The sequence below is a fragment of the Convolutriloba macropyga genome, chromosome 7 (assembly GCF_964194025.1).
Source record: "Convolutriloba macropyga chromosome 7, txConMacr16.3, whole genome shotgun sequence".
Lineage (NCBI taxonomy): Eukaryota > Metazoa > Xenacoelomorpha > Acoela > Convolutidae > Convolutriloba > Convolutriloba macropyga.
This window is the reverse complement of record NC_134474.1, coordinates 31,865,260-31,884,388: the sequence shown is the minus strand read 5'-3', so window position 1 is coordinate 31,884,388 and position 19,129 is coordinate 31,865,260. Positions and strand designations below refer to the sequence as shown.

The following is a 19,129-nucleotide window of genomic DNA, read 5'->3' as shown; positions in this document are numbered from 1 at the left end:
AGAAAGTGAGAAAAGAAAGTGAGAAAAGAAAGTGAGAAAAAAAAGTGAGAAAAAAAGTGAGAAAAAGGCAGAAAAAAATGAGAAAAGAAAGTGAGAAAAGAAAGTGAGAAAAGAAAGTGAGAAAAGAAAGAGAGGAAAGAAAGTGAGAAAAGAAAGTGAGAAAAGAAAGTGAGAAAAGAAAGTGAGAAAAAAAAGTGAGAAAAGAAAGTGAGAACAGAATGTGAGAAAAGAAAGTGAGAAAAGAAAGTGAGAAAAGAAAGTGAGAAAAAAAAGTGAGAAAAAAAAGTGAGAAAAAGGCAGAAAAAAATGAGAAAAGAAAGTGAGAAAAGAAAGTGAGAAAAGAAAGTGAGAAAAGAAAGAGAGAAAAGAAAGTGAGGAAAAAAGTGAGAAAAGAAAGTGAAAAAAAGTGAGAAAAGAAAGTGAGAAAAGAAAGTGAGAAAAGAAAGTGAGAAAAGAAAGTGAGAAAAGAAAGTGAGAAAAGAAAGTGAGAAAAGAAAGAGAGAAAGGAAAATGAGAAAAGAAAGTGAGAAAAGAAAGTGAGAAAAGAAAGTGAGAAAAAAAGTGAGAAAAGAAAGTGAGAAAAGAAAGTGAGAAAAGAAAGTGAGAAAAGACAGTGAGAAAAGAAAGTGAGAAAAGAAAGTGAGAAAAGAAAGTGAGAAAAGAAAGTGAGAAAAGAAAGTGAGAAAAGAAAGTGAGAAAAGAAAGTGAGAAAAGAAATTGAGAAAAGAAAGTGAGAAAAGAAAGTGATAAAAGAAACTGAGAAAAGAAAGTGAGAAAAGAATGCGGAAAAAATGAGAAAGCTGCAGTCCTTTTAAGGGTAGAGCAGTCATTTCTGAAAGTTATCTTTAATGAAGAAAAGCGAAGAGCTTTTTAGCCAAGAAAAGCGAAGAAAAGTTTTAGCGAAGAAAAGTCAGGAGGATAACTGAATTGCAGGATAGGAGTCTGAGACAATAAAAAAATCTGAGCAAAACCTCTCAAACCTTTAGACCAGTTCACACCTGCCCGCCCTAATTAATTTTAATCACCAATGGATGCTTACCAAATTGTTGGCCATCTGGGATATGCAAAAAGTAATGATAATATGTAAAAAGAACAATCAATAACTCAATGTAACGGTTAACCTCAATTAAATGTCAACAGCTCAAGGTCTCACACGCGTTCACGCAAACACACACACATACACAAACACACGCGCGCGAGCAAACAGGTTCACACACAAACGCCCAAGGATAAAATTCAGTGATTGTACTCCAAGCCATGGTTAACGTAATTTTAATCACCAATGGATGCTTACCAAATCGTTGGCCATCTGGGATATGCAAAAAGGAATGATGATATGTAAAAAGAACAATCAATAACTCAATGTAACGGCTAACCTCAGTTAAATGTCAACAGCTCAAGGTCTCACACGCGTTCACGCAAACACACATGCATACACAAACACACGCGCGCGAGCAAACAGGTTCACACACAAACGCACAAGGATAAATCTCAGTGGTTGTACTCCAAGCCATGGTTAACGTAAGTTTAATCACCAATGGATGCTTACCAAATCGTTGGCCATCTGGGATATGCAAAAAGGAATGATAATATGAAAAAAGAACAATCAATAACTCAATGTAACGCTTAACCTCAGTTAAATGTCAACAGCTCAAGGTCTCACACGCGTTCACGCAAACAAACATACATACACACACACGCGCGCGAGCAAACAGGTTCACACACAAACGCACAAGGATAAAATTCAGTGGTTTTTACTCCAAGCCATGGTTAACGTCAGTTAAATTTTTTCAGTTGAAGGTCACAAACACACACACACACACACAAACGCAGTCACATAGAAGTAAGCGGTCAAGTTAAAAGAACGTTCGAAAACAAATCGAACGTTTGAAAACGAATTGAACGTCCCAAAATCGAAAAGAGCAAAATGGTCATTTGAATGCCTACGTGCACACACGCACACACACACACACACACACACACACACACACACACACACACACACACACACGCACACACACATACGCATGCACGCTCACGGACGCACGCACTCACATAAAACCAAGTCACAGAACACGCTGCATGTTTCAGGACCGTTAAAAATGTGAAGATTGGCGCTTAAACATGGTGGTATAGGATGCATGCATTACGCTAGGCTGCATGTTTAAGGGACGCTAAAACATGTGAAGATAGGCGCTTAAACATGGTGGTATAGCATTCGAGTTAGAATTAATATATAGATTATTCGAAAATCGAAACTGCAGTCAAATTTTATCCTCTTAGCATATGTAAAACCAAAAAAAAAAATGAACAGAAAGATCATGCAAAGTATAGCAAATTGAGGTCTTAAAAATTGGATGTCTCTCTGATATTTTAAAACCAAATTTTATGTATTCCCTGCTGCTCATTTCATCAAATTTCATATTGATAAGATCATTTTAAAAGATAGTTCAGATAATGGTTCAGATAATAAGAAATTAATAATGGCTCGTTTTTTCATCGTTCGTTTCGTTCGAACGGTTCTAAGTTTTATATCTGAGCATCATTAGAAAAAATCAACTTCCCAAAAACTTTGCAGTTTATACAGACCAAAATAAGATAAAAGTTAAAAGGATTCTGTTAGAACTTAAAAACTTGCCAATAGTTCTAAAAAATGTGTCACTATGGCAAGAAACATTGGCCACGTAGTGGAAGTGATAACTTATTCGCCAGTAGATGGACTAAAATTATTTATCAAAAAAACAGGTTTTAAGTATTTGTGAAAAAATCAAATGCCAACCTAGTGCCACAAAGTCCTGTGACTCGTGATCTCTCCGTCAATTTCAAGGTACCGTGCTGTGTATCAAAAAGTTAATAGGACAATTGCTGATATTCAAGTTAATAAAAAACAAGTAATAAATTCAATTTAATTCAACGAGTAAATCACTTACCGGAGAGAAGAGACGCTGCAAACCAAGGCTTTTAATGATTTTCTCGTGATAATTTTAAAAAAAGCCGAGCCAGTTTGCAATACAAATTTTATATCGTTTTAACCCTCAGATAGAAGTGGGAGCAACTGTCATAAGAACGGATCGCTTTTAGCGTTTTTAAAATTCAATGGAACTTCCAAATCACATGTGATTATGTTGAACTTCAACACAACAGCTCGGACGACATTTCTGACAAATATCTGAAGCAGAATTGAATTGAATTGATGCTGGTTTAGCCACTCTTTCTTGCACTCAAGAGTGAAATTTTGTTAACAAAGATCCTCCAATTTTTTTGAACATAAGATTTTGTGACACCAATCCCTTTTGACACCTTCCCTTGAAACGTATCGTGTGGCCTCTCATAACTGAAAATAGGTAACAATTAGACCAAGAAGAAAAAAAAGCAAGATTATGTAATACTTGTTTTTATCCAAAAAAAATTTATTTCCAAAGACATGAAAGCCATTAATTACAAAATGAAAAAATTGAATAGGTTCGTTTCTTCTTCCAAAGGAAGCCCTCGAGACCTGCGATTATGCACAACAAGTCTTACATCTGCAAAAAGAACGTCAAAATTGACAAAAAACAAAATTAGTTTACTTTTTTTGTAAAAAACCCGTATCGAAGCCAGTAATGTCATAACGAATTCTTTGGAAACATTAGATTTTGTGACACCCATCCCTTTTGACACCTTCCCTTGAAAAAAATGTCACTTTTAACCTTTAATTAACGAGACCAGGTAACAAACAGACAATAAAAGGAACAAAATTGCGAAGTTGAAATGTTTTTTTTTTTCATTTTGGAAAACAATTGTTTTCAAAGTCATCAAAGCCATTAAATTTAATTTGACAAAACTAGAAAACATTAAAAATGGGCGAATATTTAACAATTAAAAAAATTTGTGAAATCTAATAGTATCAAAGCCAGAACACCATAACTTAAGGAGTAAAACCGCAATAAAGACTAAATTTGAATTCAGCAGAAAGAAGGAGCACTCTTTGATTGCTGACACTAAGTTACAAGTTGACCAAATTAAGAGAAAAATGGAGGCAAATTTCAATAAGCCATTTTTTATCAAAAAATCAAATGTTTTAAAAGTCAAAACGACCATAAGCTTTCAAGCAATCAACTAGGTAAACAATTTTGGGCTAATTAGGAAGCCAATAGGACCTATCACTAATGAGCTTTGATTTGAAATGTTCTGTTATTTAATTAATATAAAAAAGATCGATTTTTTAAATTAAAAACCGACTGACGACAATCCGAATCAGTTTTTTTATTGTAACGGTCCAAGGTTGGTACAGAACTAATCCTGCTAATGCTGATTGTCCATTAGGAATATTTAATTTTGGAATGTCATTGATATAGATATTTTGTTAGTTAAAAATCAAAAATGAATGCTGCGTTTTTGATAATCAACGAATAAAGTTAGCAAAAAAGGGCAAAATTTTATTTACAGAGCACTCTCAACGGAAGTTGAAGTGAAACTAGCCTCATTTTCAGTCTACAAAGATTGTGTTAGTGGTGTTTGTTTGTGCACTTCGTGCAAATTTAATCAGAGTGGACTGAAGAAACTTATTTCATGCTGTTTTTGATGAAAAAGTCTGAATTTTGTGTAATATTTAGCCGGAATTTGTGACAAAAAGTTTCAATGAAAATAGCCGACAATATAATTTGTCTTTCAACGTCAAATCAATAACATTTTCATGAAAAATTTTATTAAATTTTACCAAAAATTGGCGAAATTTTAGTCAAAAAATCCGAACAAAGGTGAATGAAATCAACGGAATTCACTCTACTTTCTCGAAAGTTTAAACCTCGATATCTTCCTGTCAGAAACAAATATCAAAAAAATCTTTTTAATTCCATATTCTACGCTGGACAAGCTTTCTAATGATACCAGTCTCAACTCTCTACGATGAATATATCGATCGGCCAAAATTGACTGAACAAAAAAAAACCCATTTGATTATATAGTTCCTCCCCCCTCAAGAGGGGTCGGAACATAAATTTTCAAGGACTACAAATCGAAGACATTCAAATTTCAGCATTGAAACACAAAAGAAAAATCTGCACTCTTGGTATAGTACTACCAAAAACGTACAAAACAGTAGAAATTGGTAGTAACGTCGGCAGAGTTGAAGAATTTTACAGTTTTCTAAAAAAATTGGTTTCTTGGTTTCGACAAGACCAACCGTCACAACTTCAAATCATAGATGGGTTCCAGATACGCAATGACAGAAAAACGTCAAAAATTTTGAATTATGATGGGAAAGTTCTAGAAAGAAAGATGTCAGAAAACTTTTTAATTTGTCACTCAAATAGCACATAATACCTTAATTAAACTAAGTATACCACAAGTCACTTAATTTATTGTCTGTTCAAAATTTATTTATATGATTCAGTTTCTTAGATGACAACATACAAAGCTACCCGCCGACATCTTGCCGTAAAGTTTTTTCTAATCAGTGTATTTTAATAGTGTTTACAAAAAATACATGCTTAATTTTTGCAAAACTTAAAAGGCATCGCATACAGGTGCATGGGTTCAACAGCTGAGCTTAGTGAAGTTGAGAAGTTATATCAGCGCATTTTGAAAGAAATTCCAATCCCATTAAACATCTGAAATCCATATAAATTATATCAGTGTCTACACCATGAAGAAGTAAAAATGCCAGAACTACCCGCCTTAAAATTCTGCTCCCTAGTAATCTTATCGCCAGAGATTAAAAAACTACATTTGTTTGAAGGAATATCCAATCAGATGTTTATTCTATCTCATTTTATAGTGATATCAAAATAATTGAAACGAACAGATGCACTCACTCAAACCTCACCCTCAATAAAACTGTTTTCATTGAAAAGGAAGTAATACAATTTGACAGTCACAAAGAGGCATAAAAACCAAAAACAACAAAAAGCAGGCAGCAAAACCGAAAAATTGAGCAAAGTTATTCATGAATCTCGGAAATGCCATGATGCATCGATTTTTCGCGTGCTCAGCATTTTCCTTAACAGCCTTGTTAATGTTACTTCAACAACTTTAAGACCTGTATTCAGATTTAGCATCTCACGCATTCGAAAAGACCCTGATCCAAGATTTCTTGCCGAAGTGGAAATACAAAGTATCACTGTAATTCAGTTTCTGCATTGAAAAAAGAAACAATGGATTGGTTGGCTTTAAGTATAGTAGCATTGCTTAACACTACTCATTTCTTGGATGGTAGATGATGTATAAGGAGATTTGAAGATGATGCACATGAAAGTAACACTTGCTTAAAATAGAAAATTTTTGCTGCAACAATTGTTCTCTAAATTGAACTCTAAATTGTATGAAAGAAGAAAATATTCTCTAATCGTTTTTGAGTTTGAGTCACAATTTTAAAAAATCGATTCCATCTTCGACAAGTATTTGCAGCCGCACAAGGATTTCAAATACTGTCATAGAATCCATAACGCATTTCTTAGACGAATATGTGTATTGAACCTAAAATTTCAATTTTTAAGTACGATTTCAAGTTTGAATTTGATCCCAGTACGATTGCCAAATCAGGAAATCATGTTTATTCTCGATTTATAAAAGGAGGAGTCAATTTTGCGCAGTTTATATATAAATGAAACATCACAAAGTTGGGTTATCATTATAATGTTTTACAATACGAGGAAAACTTGTCTAAAGCTTTGAAACTAGTTAATATTGTAACACTAAAGTCTTTGCAGAAAAAAAATAGCAAAAGAAAGATTTCATTGGTTTCGATTTACTTCAGATTACATTGAACAGCAATTTTTCAATGTTTTTACGTGTCATATATGACCTTGCATTGTTATTAAGCATTTTCTACAAACCTTCCTCCAGAAACATTAAGCTTATATTTTCCAAAAGTTTTTTTAGGATTAATTATGTATCAATGTTAGGACATCATATCCTACTATGACAACGAGGACGTTATTTAAATCATATATGATCGTGCGTTCGTACGAGGAATCTCGGGTCGAGATGTCACCGCCGTTCAAAGCAAAACTATGTAAGATAAGCAGTGAATGCGGAAAATTTTGTAAGATAAGCGGTGAATGCGGTGAAATTACATAAATCAGGCGTGAATGCGGTGAAAAAACCTTTATCGCCTGGCAGCGCTGAAATCACATAATTTCACCGCTGAATTTAGCGGTGAAATTACCTAAATTTACCGCTTGTAAAAAAGTGTCCAAATTATGTAAGATATGCGGTGAAAGCAATGAAATTACATAAATTCACCGCTTAATTTAGTGGTGAACTTGCATAAATTCACCGCTTAGAAATAAAGTGTTAAAATTGTCTGAGAGCGGCACTGAATGCGGTGAAATTACATCAGTTCACCGCTTAACTTAGTGGTGAAATAACAAATTCGCCACTTAGAATAAGCCTCGAATTGTCTTTTGTTCAACGAAGTTAAGATACATTTATTAAAAGACGCACAAACAAAGTTACCCACGAATTATCATATATCTGTTTGAAACTTTTTTAAGCGAAACGTTTATGTAATTTAACCACAAAAGTAAGCAGCGAACTTACAAAAAATAACCACATTTCACCGCTAAAATTTTGTAAGTTCAATCTTACAAAAGTTCAAAGCGTCGGTTTTACAAAAATAAGGGTGAATTTGATTTAAATTGAGACAAATATGCTATCTGGTAGTGAGAAGTGGCGCAGTGGAAGAAGAAGTGGCTGATATGCAGGTGGTGAGAGGTTCAAATCCGTGCAGGCACGGTAACGTGTAGTAAGCGGTTAAATGGGGTGCTTTTTTTGTAAGTTCACCGCTTACTCTAGCGGTGAACCTACATAATTTCACCGCATTCACTACATTTCACCGCAAAATTACGTACGATTTTTGCGATGAAAAAACCAGCTTTTCAGCACTTATCTTACATATTTTTCCGATTTTTTCTCGACCCGGGATCAGATGTGCCCTTGTAAGATTATCAAATTTCAGTTTTCTCGTTAACCCAGGTACTCACTTTCGATAAAACCCAGGTTGCCCATACTTGGAAAACTTGGTACGGCCGTAGTACGGCTTGGTACGTGTAAGTCTTAGATAACAACCGTACTAAGTTCTTGTCAAGTTTACTACGGCACCGTACTACGGCCGTACTAAGATTTATAAGGTGTCGTGCTAATACTTGCCCATAGATGTGAAAAGTGCCAAAAAGTAATGAAAAAATGACTTGTATGAGATAAGCGTTGTTTTTATAACCGTTTTTAGGAAGGTAGATTTTTGAAATTGGTATTTACATCAATTGGATGCGGTGACGTAGAAAACTTATTACGGCCTTATACGGTGCCGTACAAAGTTTTGTAAGTTTTCTACGGCAACGTATAAGTCTTAGTATGTTTTCAAAGTTTCGTCTAAGGTGGGCAACGTGGGAATAAAAACCATCCTCCAACCAAAATTTGCCGTGGCAATTGTTAAGCCATTTTATCCACATTTTAATTGGAGCATTTTTATCAACAATGTGTATAGTTTTGACCTGGCTAAGAACTTTTTTGTTTTCCTAGAAAAAAAGCGAAACTTGTTGGCATCACAACTTGGGGATGTGTTCATGAAGTAAACAAACACTTGTCAAAAGGTACTGGCAGTGATGGCAAAAATTGCACTTACCCTTCTAATGTGAAGTCTGGAAGCGACAAAAGTTTGGAGTCAAACCACTCACATTTTTTGTTTGCGGATGATGGTTCCACTAACATGATCGACCGTGAACATGAATTACGCAAAATTTTTGAAGATTGTGTTCGACATTTGCCTCTTCAAGACAAAAGTAAGAATTCATAACGTCTTTCTTAGACCGATCTTGCTTTGAACGTTAAAATTCAAGTATGATCTTGAACAATTTCAAGGAGATTGTATATGATCTTATCGTGATTGAAAAGTAATTATATTTTCTCACTATTTTTTTAAAAAATGGAGAAATGCGCAGTCTATATGTAACAATTTGGATTAATATTTTTATTAAATTTTCTTTACGTTTTTATTGCAGTGACCCTGTGTCTAAGGTAGAGTTTTCATTGTAAGCTTTTATGGTGTTGTTGAGGTGTATTAAATTGTTGGTGTTATAAGAGGTGTTATAAATATAACACCTCTTATAACACCAAAAATTTAAAATACCTCAACAACACAATAAAAGCCTACAATGGAAACCCTACAATAGCCACAGGGTCACTGCAATAAAAACGGTAAGATAATTTAGATAGGAAATAATATTAGATAGGATATTAGACAGAAAATTAGATGTAAATAAGAACCCCCATAATTTCAGGTAGGAAATAAATCCCAACGGAAACATAACACCCATTTGACTCTTAGCAAGCTGCGCATTTAGAGCGTTCGGCCATGCCCCGCGAGTCATGGCCATGCCTTAGCGGCCCGTGGGACTTTATATGAAACTATCACAACCGAACAAATTATTACGACCAAAATTCAAATTTAAAATGGGGTTTTGTTTCCTTGGGTTTTTCCGTGTGGGTTTATTTCCTAGACCATTTAAATGGTCTAGGAAATAAACCCTCACGGAAAAAACCCCAGGAAATAAACCCATTTTTTATTTGAATTTTGGTCGTGATAGTTTGTTCGGTTGTGATAGTTCCAAATACAGTCCCCCGTGCCGCTAAGGTATGGCCATAACCCGCGGAAATGGCCAAACGCTCTAAATGCGCAGCTTGTTATGAGTGAAATGGGTGTTATTTTTCAGTTGAGGTGTATTTCCTATCTAAAATTTTGGGGTTTTTTTCCTTATCTAATATTTCGCATTTAAAATCACTCGTGTACGCAAACGCGGACTATACTATGCTGAATTTGAATGATAACTAATGAAAACCGACAATGATAACAGAACGAAAGAGAAGTTTATCTAGACCTTTTTTGATTTCTTTTCTGAAATAAATTCAGTTCACTAGAAATTGGATGAGAAAACGTCCAAAAATATTAAATTATAAACCTTTGACCGAGAAAATCTCAAAAAATTAAAACAACCATAGGCCTTAAAAAGAAGTCGCAGAAATTCTCAAACAACTTACAAAAACACACAGTTACAGTCATTAAAATCTTAAATGCCTCACTAATAAGGTTGTTTATGTACAAACGAACGACAAACGAAAAACCAATTGGTCCTTCTTCAAAAAATTTTCTCGGTAAAGAGAACAAAAAAAGCACGAATTTATAAAGTAAAAAAAACGAGAAGGGATTCCTGTTTGTTTCATAAGAAAGTCAATAGGAACATATGCAAGTTGGCAAAAAGAAAAACGAAATGAGTATATTTACAAATTCAGTGATATTTTCACAATAATTCGAATTCAAAGTCACAAATCATTATCTAAAATCTCATCACACCTACGTCTGTAAGAACACAATGTCCATGACACTATAACCATCAGCTAATCATTCAATTAACTTGTAATTATGTTCAGTTATTCAATTGAAGATCATTTTCACCAACAACTGCACCTGTCATTGCATTGGTCCAAAAAAGAACCTCGAACACGGAGACAAGAAAAACATTTTTTTTTAAATTTTAAATTTGGAATTTAAATGTCATAGAACAGTTAGTAGAATTGTAAAAAAAGCTGAAAAGATTAATTTTTCTTCCATTAGAAATGAGATAGGACTTTGGTTTAAGGTAAGATACAAGTTGACATCAATGATTAAATATAATGGCAAGGCTCAACTTTTCTCGGCTCTTTTTAGGTATTTTTTTCTAAGTTGGAGCCGTCAGGTTTCAACTGAAAGCGTTAGGTATGTTCACTTGTATCTCAATACGAGTAAAGTTGGATGCTTGAACAAGCAGATTGTTTCATAGGACTACAAGAGACTACAGATACAGACGAAACACATGAGATCGATACAAGTTTTGGAAAACAATTTGACAATGTCATAAAAACTATAAAGATTTCCCTGCAAAACTAATATCTGTTCATCGGGACAAACTTAAACGTAACTCTCTTTCAATAACTGAAACCTTTAAGAAAACACCTGGTCTGTGAATGATTAAAAAACAAATTAGCGTAAAAAGATATTTTAGACAAAAGACGACGCCCAAAGACAACCCAAACTCTTTTTGTATGTATGTATTCAAGAAGAGACCAACGCTAGTCCAGCTATTGCTCGATGTCGTTGAGAGCTCGGGTTACATATGTAACATGATATCAAAAACGATAAACAGAATTGTGCAAACATCCATCATAGTAAAAACTTCTACAAAAACTTTTACTGTCAATATTATTTGGCAATTAGTAAAATCATAAAATGGCCGGAGAGAATATTGTCAGCTACAACCTGACTGCAATAATATTAAACAATGGGAATGATCCAATACTTATTGTTATTTTCTAAAAAAAATTGTGTCACGGGAACCATTAGGTATCAGCTGAAAAAAATCAGAAAACTCCAACTCTACCTCCTTAGTTATAAAATTTAATTGTTACTTCATGCGACTCAGTAAAAAACAGAAAAAGAAAAACAGATAAAAGCGGAACAAAAAAGGACTCCAAAAATTACAAAATAAATTTTGTAACGCTCATTTGCTATCAAAGACAGTGAAAATTTCACGCCACTCAGTTCCTTTCCGCGATTTCAAATCACTCCGGACATTACGTTTTTGCTGTTTACTTTTGCGAACTGGTTTTTTCGCTATACTCTAGAAAGACATTGCGTTGCTCGAAACTCAATTATTTCCAAAACTTATCGTACAGTTTTCTGTTCAACATTTTGCTTCCCTCAGAAAACAAAACAAATCAAATTCAAAAAATCAATAATTTCAAAAATTCGAAAAATTAATCAAAAAATTTTGTTTGATATTATGTCAATAACACAATCTGGAAATCTGTTTTAAGAAACCCAGTTCCTATAAATTGTAGACCTTTAATTTGATATATTTTTGAAAATTGAAAAATGCTGCAATAAGCAGAATTTAAAAAAGAGATCTCATAAAATGCTGGTATGCAAATCCAACACTGAAAGAACTGTTGATAACCGAAGACTTTGTTTTTAATTGGCTTCAATATTGCAATCGTTGGAATTATTCTCATTAATAGCCGCGTCCTCAATTCTGGGCGGCTATTATAGCGCTCCTAAATTTTTTACAATTCACAGAATTTGAATTGAATTGGTGCGCTGTGTTTTTTTTACAATCCAAAAATTGGATTGTATTGGTGCTCTGTCTTTTTTTTTGAATTTTCGTAAGATGTTTTCACACCTGTTTTCTTGACTTTGAGCTTTCAAAACGGGATAAACAGGTGAAGCTCATCAGGCATCAAGTTTCAATAGAGGTCCGCATTTAGTAGTCCCTCAAGTACTCAGAGTGGTGAAGCTACTGGGAAGGCCGTAATTCAAGGTTAAATTGTCATTTTTTGGAGTTTTTGAGCCTAAAATAATGACATTTTTAGCACTTTTTTCGTCTTTTTTTGGATTTTTTGTTAGACCAGTCTAAAATTGAGGTTCAATAAGGTTGATAAAGGTCCTTTGCAAGACGTAAATGCTTTTAACGGTCATTTTAAGCTCTATATCTATTGCTACTCCAAACATAAACACGGTAATTTATACTATTTTTTTCAAATTGTATGAAAGTTTTTGTCATTTTTTGAGTTGTTTCAGACTTTGATATCAAAAAAGTTCCTCTGGAGTTTAATAATAAGTTATTGCATAGTTTCTGATGGTAATGAAGCGGTTTTAAACATTTTAACTTCATGAATTTTACCAATTTTCTTTAATCAAACTTGTTTTTTTATTTCAAATTTTCTGACATTTTTTGTCTTTATTCAAATTTCCAGCCCCAGGGGGCAAGAAGCCTCATCTAGGGTTTGCTAACACTTTACTGAAATTATTTTTTGGTCATGGAGTGGTATTCAACATTTTAATAACTTTTACCAATTTTTTGATAAAGTTGCAATTTTTTTCTATATATTTTTGAAATTTTTATTCAATGGGCAGGGAACCTCATATAGGGTTTGCTAGTATGTTACTTTATAGTTTCTAGGGGCAATAAAATAGTTTCCAATTTTTTAATTGTGCAACTGGAGGGAATTTTTTAAAAAAAGCTTGCAATTTATAATTTTCGATTGTTTTCAAATTTTCTAATGTTTTTGACCTTTTTTATAGCCCTATTTTTGGAAATTTTCGTTAAATTTTCTCTTCTCAGTTTCTTGATGCATTTATCATATTCGTCCAGTTTATCTACTTTTAATGGCAGATTCATCTCTTTCAAGGTTTTTGCGTGAGTAAATGAATATTATAAAATGTGTCATACATGGTCTTAAAGTTAAAAGATTCAAGGGTTTTAGCAATGATCGTTTTTTTTGCTTAGTTTGTTTGATTTTTTAGCTTCTCAACTTTGTCTTGATGGCTGGGATTGTTCAATTGATCTATTGGTCAGGTTCATTAGGTCTGTCTTTCATTCAATTACTTGGATTGTATTTCAGGACTTTTCCTGCTATGTTTTTAAGATGTGTTCAAACAATTTTCAAAGAATTTGATCTTTCAAAACGGGATAAACAGGTAAAGCCCAGCAGGCATTAAATTTTTTTAGAGGCCCAATAAAAGCTTTAGTAGTCCTTCAAGTGCTTAGAAAAGTGCAGCTGCTGGGATGGCCTTAATTTAATGTTAAGAGGTCATTTTTTAGGAGTTTTTGGGCTCAAAATGGAGCAATTTTTCATGTTTTTGTAATTTTTCAGTTTTTTGTTTTTTTTTAGTCTTAGGTTGAAGTTTTTAATAGTTGAAGAAGGCTTTTTGTGAAAAAAAAAATTACTTGCTATGACCATTTTATGAACTATATGTTTTGGTACTACAATCAAAACACACAAAATGATACTAATTTTTTCAATTTTTTTCAGGTTTTTTGAAAATTTTTGTTATTTTTTGAGTTTTTTCAGCCCTAGGTGTCACGAAACCTCCTCTAGGTTTTGATAAAAGACAACTGCATAGTTTCTAGTGGTAATGGAATGGTTTTCAACTTTTTGACATCAGAAAGTTTAACATTTTTGACAAAACTTGCAATTTTTTTTCGTATTTTTTGATATTTATTGTCATTAATCAAGTTTTTTGAGTCACAGGGGCCAGAAAACATTATTAGGGGTTGGATAATAAGTTACTGAAAGTTTTTCAGTGGCCATGAAATAGGTTTTAATTTTTGAATAACACAAATTTAAGCAATTTTTTGACGAAACCCGCATTTTTTTCGGGTTATTCTTCAAAATTTGTCATTTTTTGAGATTTCCCTGCTTAAGGGAACAGGCAATCTCCTTTAAGGATTGATAATAGGGCACTGCATAGTTTTTAGTAACAACGGACTGGTTTTTAACAACTTAATGTCTCGAATTTTAGTATTTTTCTTGATAAAATCTGCAATTTTTTTTTTAGGTTCTATTTTTTTGTCAATTTTCGATGTTTTGTCCTGTCTCAAATGCGAGGAAACCTTTTCCAGATTCTGGCAAAAAAGATACTGTATGGCTCTTAGTTTCAATGGGTTTGCTTTTATCAATTTAACCTTTCGACTTTTAGAAGTTTTTTGATAAAATTTGAATTTTTTTTTCAAGTTTTCTCATAACATTTGTATTTTATGTAGTTGTTCTTGCCTCAGTAGCCAGGATACTTCAACAATGGTTTAGTAGTATGTTACTAAATAGTTGCTTAGGGGCAATGGAATGGCTTTCAACAGTTTAACAGAACGAATTTCTGTTTTTTGAAGTTTTTCTTGAAACTATTGCCTATCGATCTTTGATCGAATGAATTTTTTAAGGCTTGGAATTGGGTTACTGGATAACTCTAGAGACACAGAAATGATTCTGAAGATATTAATTTTACAATTTTTAGCAACCTTTCTTTATAATTTACAATTAATTTGTGTTTTGTCTGAAAATTTTTTGGTCATTTTCGAATTAATCGATCTTCAAGGGCCAATGAATTTTTTTCAGGTCTTGCAGATATACTACTGGACCGATTTCAGAAACAAAAATTGGTTTTGAACGTATTCTTAGATAAGTATTTTAAAAGGGAAAAAATTTTGCCTTAGATTGAAAAGCTTCAGTTTTATTAATGAGTATATTTTTGTTTAGTTTGTTTGATTGTTTCTTTCTCAACTGTTTGAGATAATTTTGCTTGTGTTTATTCAAGGCTGGCATTGTTCAATTGATCTGCTGGTCAGGTAGAGTATTTCTGAGTTTTTCATTCATTTCTTTGAATTGTATCTGGACTTGTCCTGCTATGTTTTTTCACTTCGTCTAACAAATTTTTGTTTCGTCTTACCGTGACTTCTTGGAATTGACTTTTTCATTGACTTACCTCACTCAAAAAAATGACTTCTGAGCTCACTTATGAAACTTTATATTTTATGAACATTTACTTATTAAAGGTCAATAGTGTGCATCTAAGTAGTGCCAAATATATGCCCTTATTCTTGAATATTAGAGTCTTGAGGTTTTGATTCGAATATTAATTCTGGGTTCTTTTCCGTTTGTGCCCCCCCCAAATATTGCACGTGCATCTGAGGGGTGCAAATAATATGCGCTCCTTAAGCTGAGGGGGAACAAACGGAAAGGATCCTAATTTTGAAAAGCCCTAGTAGAGCTTTCTCCTTATAGAGCTTATGTGTCTCATAAAAATGACAGTCCAAAGCAAACCCAAAAAGTCCAGTGGTCTATTAAAGGACTGGTAGTCGATATGTTTATTTTATTTCTATAGCTGTTTCATTTCATGTAACGCCACAAGCGTCTATCGCGGCTTTTTTCCAGCAATCTGCCGGCTAAGTTTTGTACAAAGGTGTAAAAAGTATTTGTATTTTGTACAAAGTTACTCTTACTTAGGAATTTTGTTCCACAGAAAAAAGTTTTTAGAACAACAAAGTTAACTTTGATATTCCTAAACTTTTTTCTCTGGTGGGTGAGAGCAATGCTCATAAGTGACAGACACTATTTGCGAATTACGCAGTCTGTATCTCTTACAGGCAACATCGTAAACGGATATAGTTCAATAAGATGCAGTATTGAAAATAATAAGATTGCATTAGTGAACCGAATTAATTCTCTTTTTCAACCAGTCAGAAAAAAGCGATACGAACTGCAATCAGTATGATTCAAAGAAGCAAGGCAAGATATTACATTTTTTGCCGCTCAAAGATTTTTGCTTTAGTAGGAATTGTACGACTTTTCGTCAGTTTAATAAGACAAAAGTAACAAATTTTATTTGATTTCTGGTAGTTTTTTAGGCTGCTTTTATGCTGGTAGTCACGCGAGTTTAACTTTCAAAATTGCGTCGTTGTTTGGTTGTAGAAAAAATGTCAACAGAAAGTGAACAGTTTTCGACAGCGTCATTTATTGGTGTAAATCGGACGTCATTGAAACTCTGTTTGCAACATCGAATTATCTTTTGTATAATTTATACTAATAATATAATTTTGTCAAAAAATCTGTACCAACAACAGGTGGAATTGCCATCTAATCGCAAACAATCTGATGTAATTTTGATTTTAATTGCTCAAGTCGTTGTACGTCAAAATACTGTTTTGCAGACAGTTGGGTTATTTTGGAGTATAATATTAGTTTCACTTCAAGTATGATATTCACGTATTGATGATAATTATTACTCGCTAAAGATAATGAGGAAAATGAAAGAATCAATTTTGCTTCAACTAAATCTGCTTGTCATGCTAAAATAATTTACTTGCTTGATTTGGCCTCGAGTTTGTGTGTTCAGTTAGAAAACTCAGCATTGACAACCGGCTCTAGTCTCCATTGTGAAAACACGATTTCCGTTTGATAATACAAAAGCAAGCGTCACTACTGGCTTGTTGTAGTCGTCCGTCCGAACTCTCGGTGATACCCTCACACCGTCAGACCCATTGATGATGTGAGTAAATCGTCCCAAAAACTAGCAACCTCGCTTATTGTTGTCTCTGAAAAGTCAAACAGGATCACTTTATTAAGAGTTTTTGTTGGCCTCAGATTGCCCACTGTTTCTAATTATCAAGAAATGGCAATTAACTACTCTTTACAGAATTTGTCCCAATTGAGATTTGCATAAGCTTGAGATGGTCGAAAGGGCTTTCCATTCTCAACAAACCCTTCTGCGCAAGATAGATACGGTGAGCAAAAGCTCTTATTGCCCAGCAAGATGTCAAGGCTTCCAAAACACGAACATTCGAACTGGCTGGATGCAATGCTCTTGCGTTCATTTTCTGCTCAACAAAACAAATCGTAGTTGAAATAAAATCATCACAGACAGATCTTGTCCTCAAAAAAGAAACATTAGTTTCTTGCAATTTCTGACGAAACTAATCCTCAAATGGGGTTAACTCCAATAATTGTAAAAGGCGTTATGGGATTTAGTCGGTCCTCGGGTAATTCTGCCATTACCGGTGTTACCGTGGGCGCTCTGCCTTTTCTGGAGAACGACACTTGTTCCTAAGTGATCTTCAGGCTTTTTGCCTGCGTACGAGCCACATCTTCTGCTGAACAATGTTTCTTAGATGCTCAGTAGCATCGTTTTGATTGCTCGTGTGATGATTTCGAAAGAAGAAATGAACTTGATGATGTTTCCAATTGAGCAAAACTGGATGCGTTGCATTGAAGTCCAACTTATTTTTGCCTATTCTGCCTTGAGCTCTATTAAACCTTTATTCATCGAGGAAGGTTGAGAAATTTAAGATTTCTTTTCTTGTTTTTGACTAATGTAATCTCCTCAGCAAACAGTTCCCGCTGTTGGACATAATTGCCTTCACTTTTTTTTCTTTCTTCAATGCTTATTACAAATTTTGTCAGCGTTTGTTTGCTCATTGCTCGCTGTAGGTATGTCATGATATTCACTAGCTTGAGTTTGTCAAACGTTCCTCCTGAGTAACTTGTTTCGTTTCTTGGGCCTTTGTCTCCAGGACACATGAGGCTATGTTCTAATTATGTAGGGCGAACATTGGGTTTAGCTTCCTTCCCTTTTAGTTTTTGGTCATTTCAACCGAGTCAACACAGTGAGCCATTCAGTTTTCTCCAGTTCACAAATGTTGATTGCTCTGATGCCAATGTGTTCTGGCTTGTTGATTCCGCTCACAGGTTTCCTCTGTGAATCAACAATTGTAGCCAATATCTCAGCTACTCGGATGGCAAAAAACATTTGCTAATTCCGATGGAAGCTGTGCATTCAGTGAAATAGTGTAAGTAAATCTGATAAAGAGCTGCAACTGTGTATCTTCATTTCGTGCTCCTTGACTATCTGTTGTTTCAATCATACTGCCATGACTACCGCTTGCAACTCCAAGCGTGGTATCGCAAGTTGTCTCATCGGTGCCACGCTGCATTTTGCAATGACAATCGCCACGTCGGCTGAGTCTTCTCATGGGAGAGAACATAGATAGATCAATGCGCATATCGTCTCTTCGGATGCGTGAGCGAACTCATGAAAACAGGCTTTGCTTTTTACTACATTGATGTACTTTTTATTATTTATTGTATCAGCTAAAATTGGAAGTTATTCTGTCCACTTCAAGAGCTCTACTGCTACACCAGGTTCCACTTTCTTTTTCAAATCTTGGCCTCTATTTGTCCGGATGCCTTTGAGATGACATTTTATTTGAAATCAAATGGAGCTAACAATCCGTTCAGATCGAAATCTGAAAACACTAGCGACAAAATTGTCCTCTGTGGAATGATCACTTGAAGACTATCATCACGGTCTATTAAAGGTCTATTAACTGTCTATTCATGTTCAACGACTGAAGATCCCACCGTTTTAGGTTCAGCCTCGCCTTTTTTCGTGTTGTTGGTTGACTTCGAATTTTTTGGTATTACTTTGGTTGCTCTATCTATGTCTCTTAACCACTTCTTGAATTCTAATCCATGCTTTCAAGGAAGAGGTGGTAGCTGGTTGAAGTCTTCGATTGTTTTTCTAGGGATATCGTCCTCAAAAAAAACTTTTTTGTATTGCATCTGCTGTAATATTGAGTCGCAATTGTTGGAGAGCATTATTTGCACAATTTGGAAAACAGTTAGCTCCAAACACGTGTCGCTGGCTTTGACATATTTGAAAAAGTCCTTTAGTACTATAGAGGCCAAAGAAACCTGGAACAAATTCTATCCTGTTTGAGGATTTGCACTTGCAGAAACATTGATTCCATGTCCGATTTGAGGGCTGTGAGTCTGATGCGATATCTGA

General features: G+C 34.2%; 1 protein-coding gene across 1 annotated transcript in view; it reads left to right on the top strand.

Moving 5' to 3' along the window:
• The window catches only part of LOC142343014 (uncharacterized), a 221,922-nt gene that overhangs the window by 60,093 nt on the left and 142,700 nt on the right, over positions 1 to 19,129 (top strand). Inside the window, exon 2 of the mRNA XM_075394698.1 lies at positions 8,503 to 8,762. Within this exon, the coding sequence (XP_075250813.1) occupies positions 8,503 to 8,762 (260 nt within the window). The remainder of the gene's footprint in view (positions 1 to 8,502; positions 8,763 to 19,129) is intronic.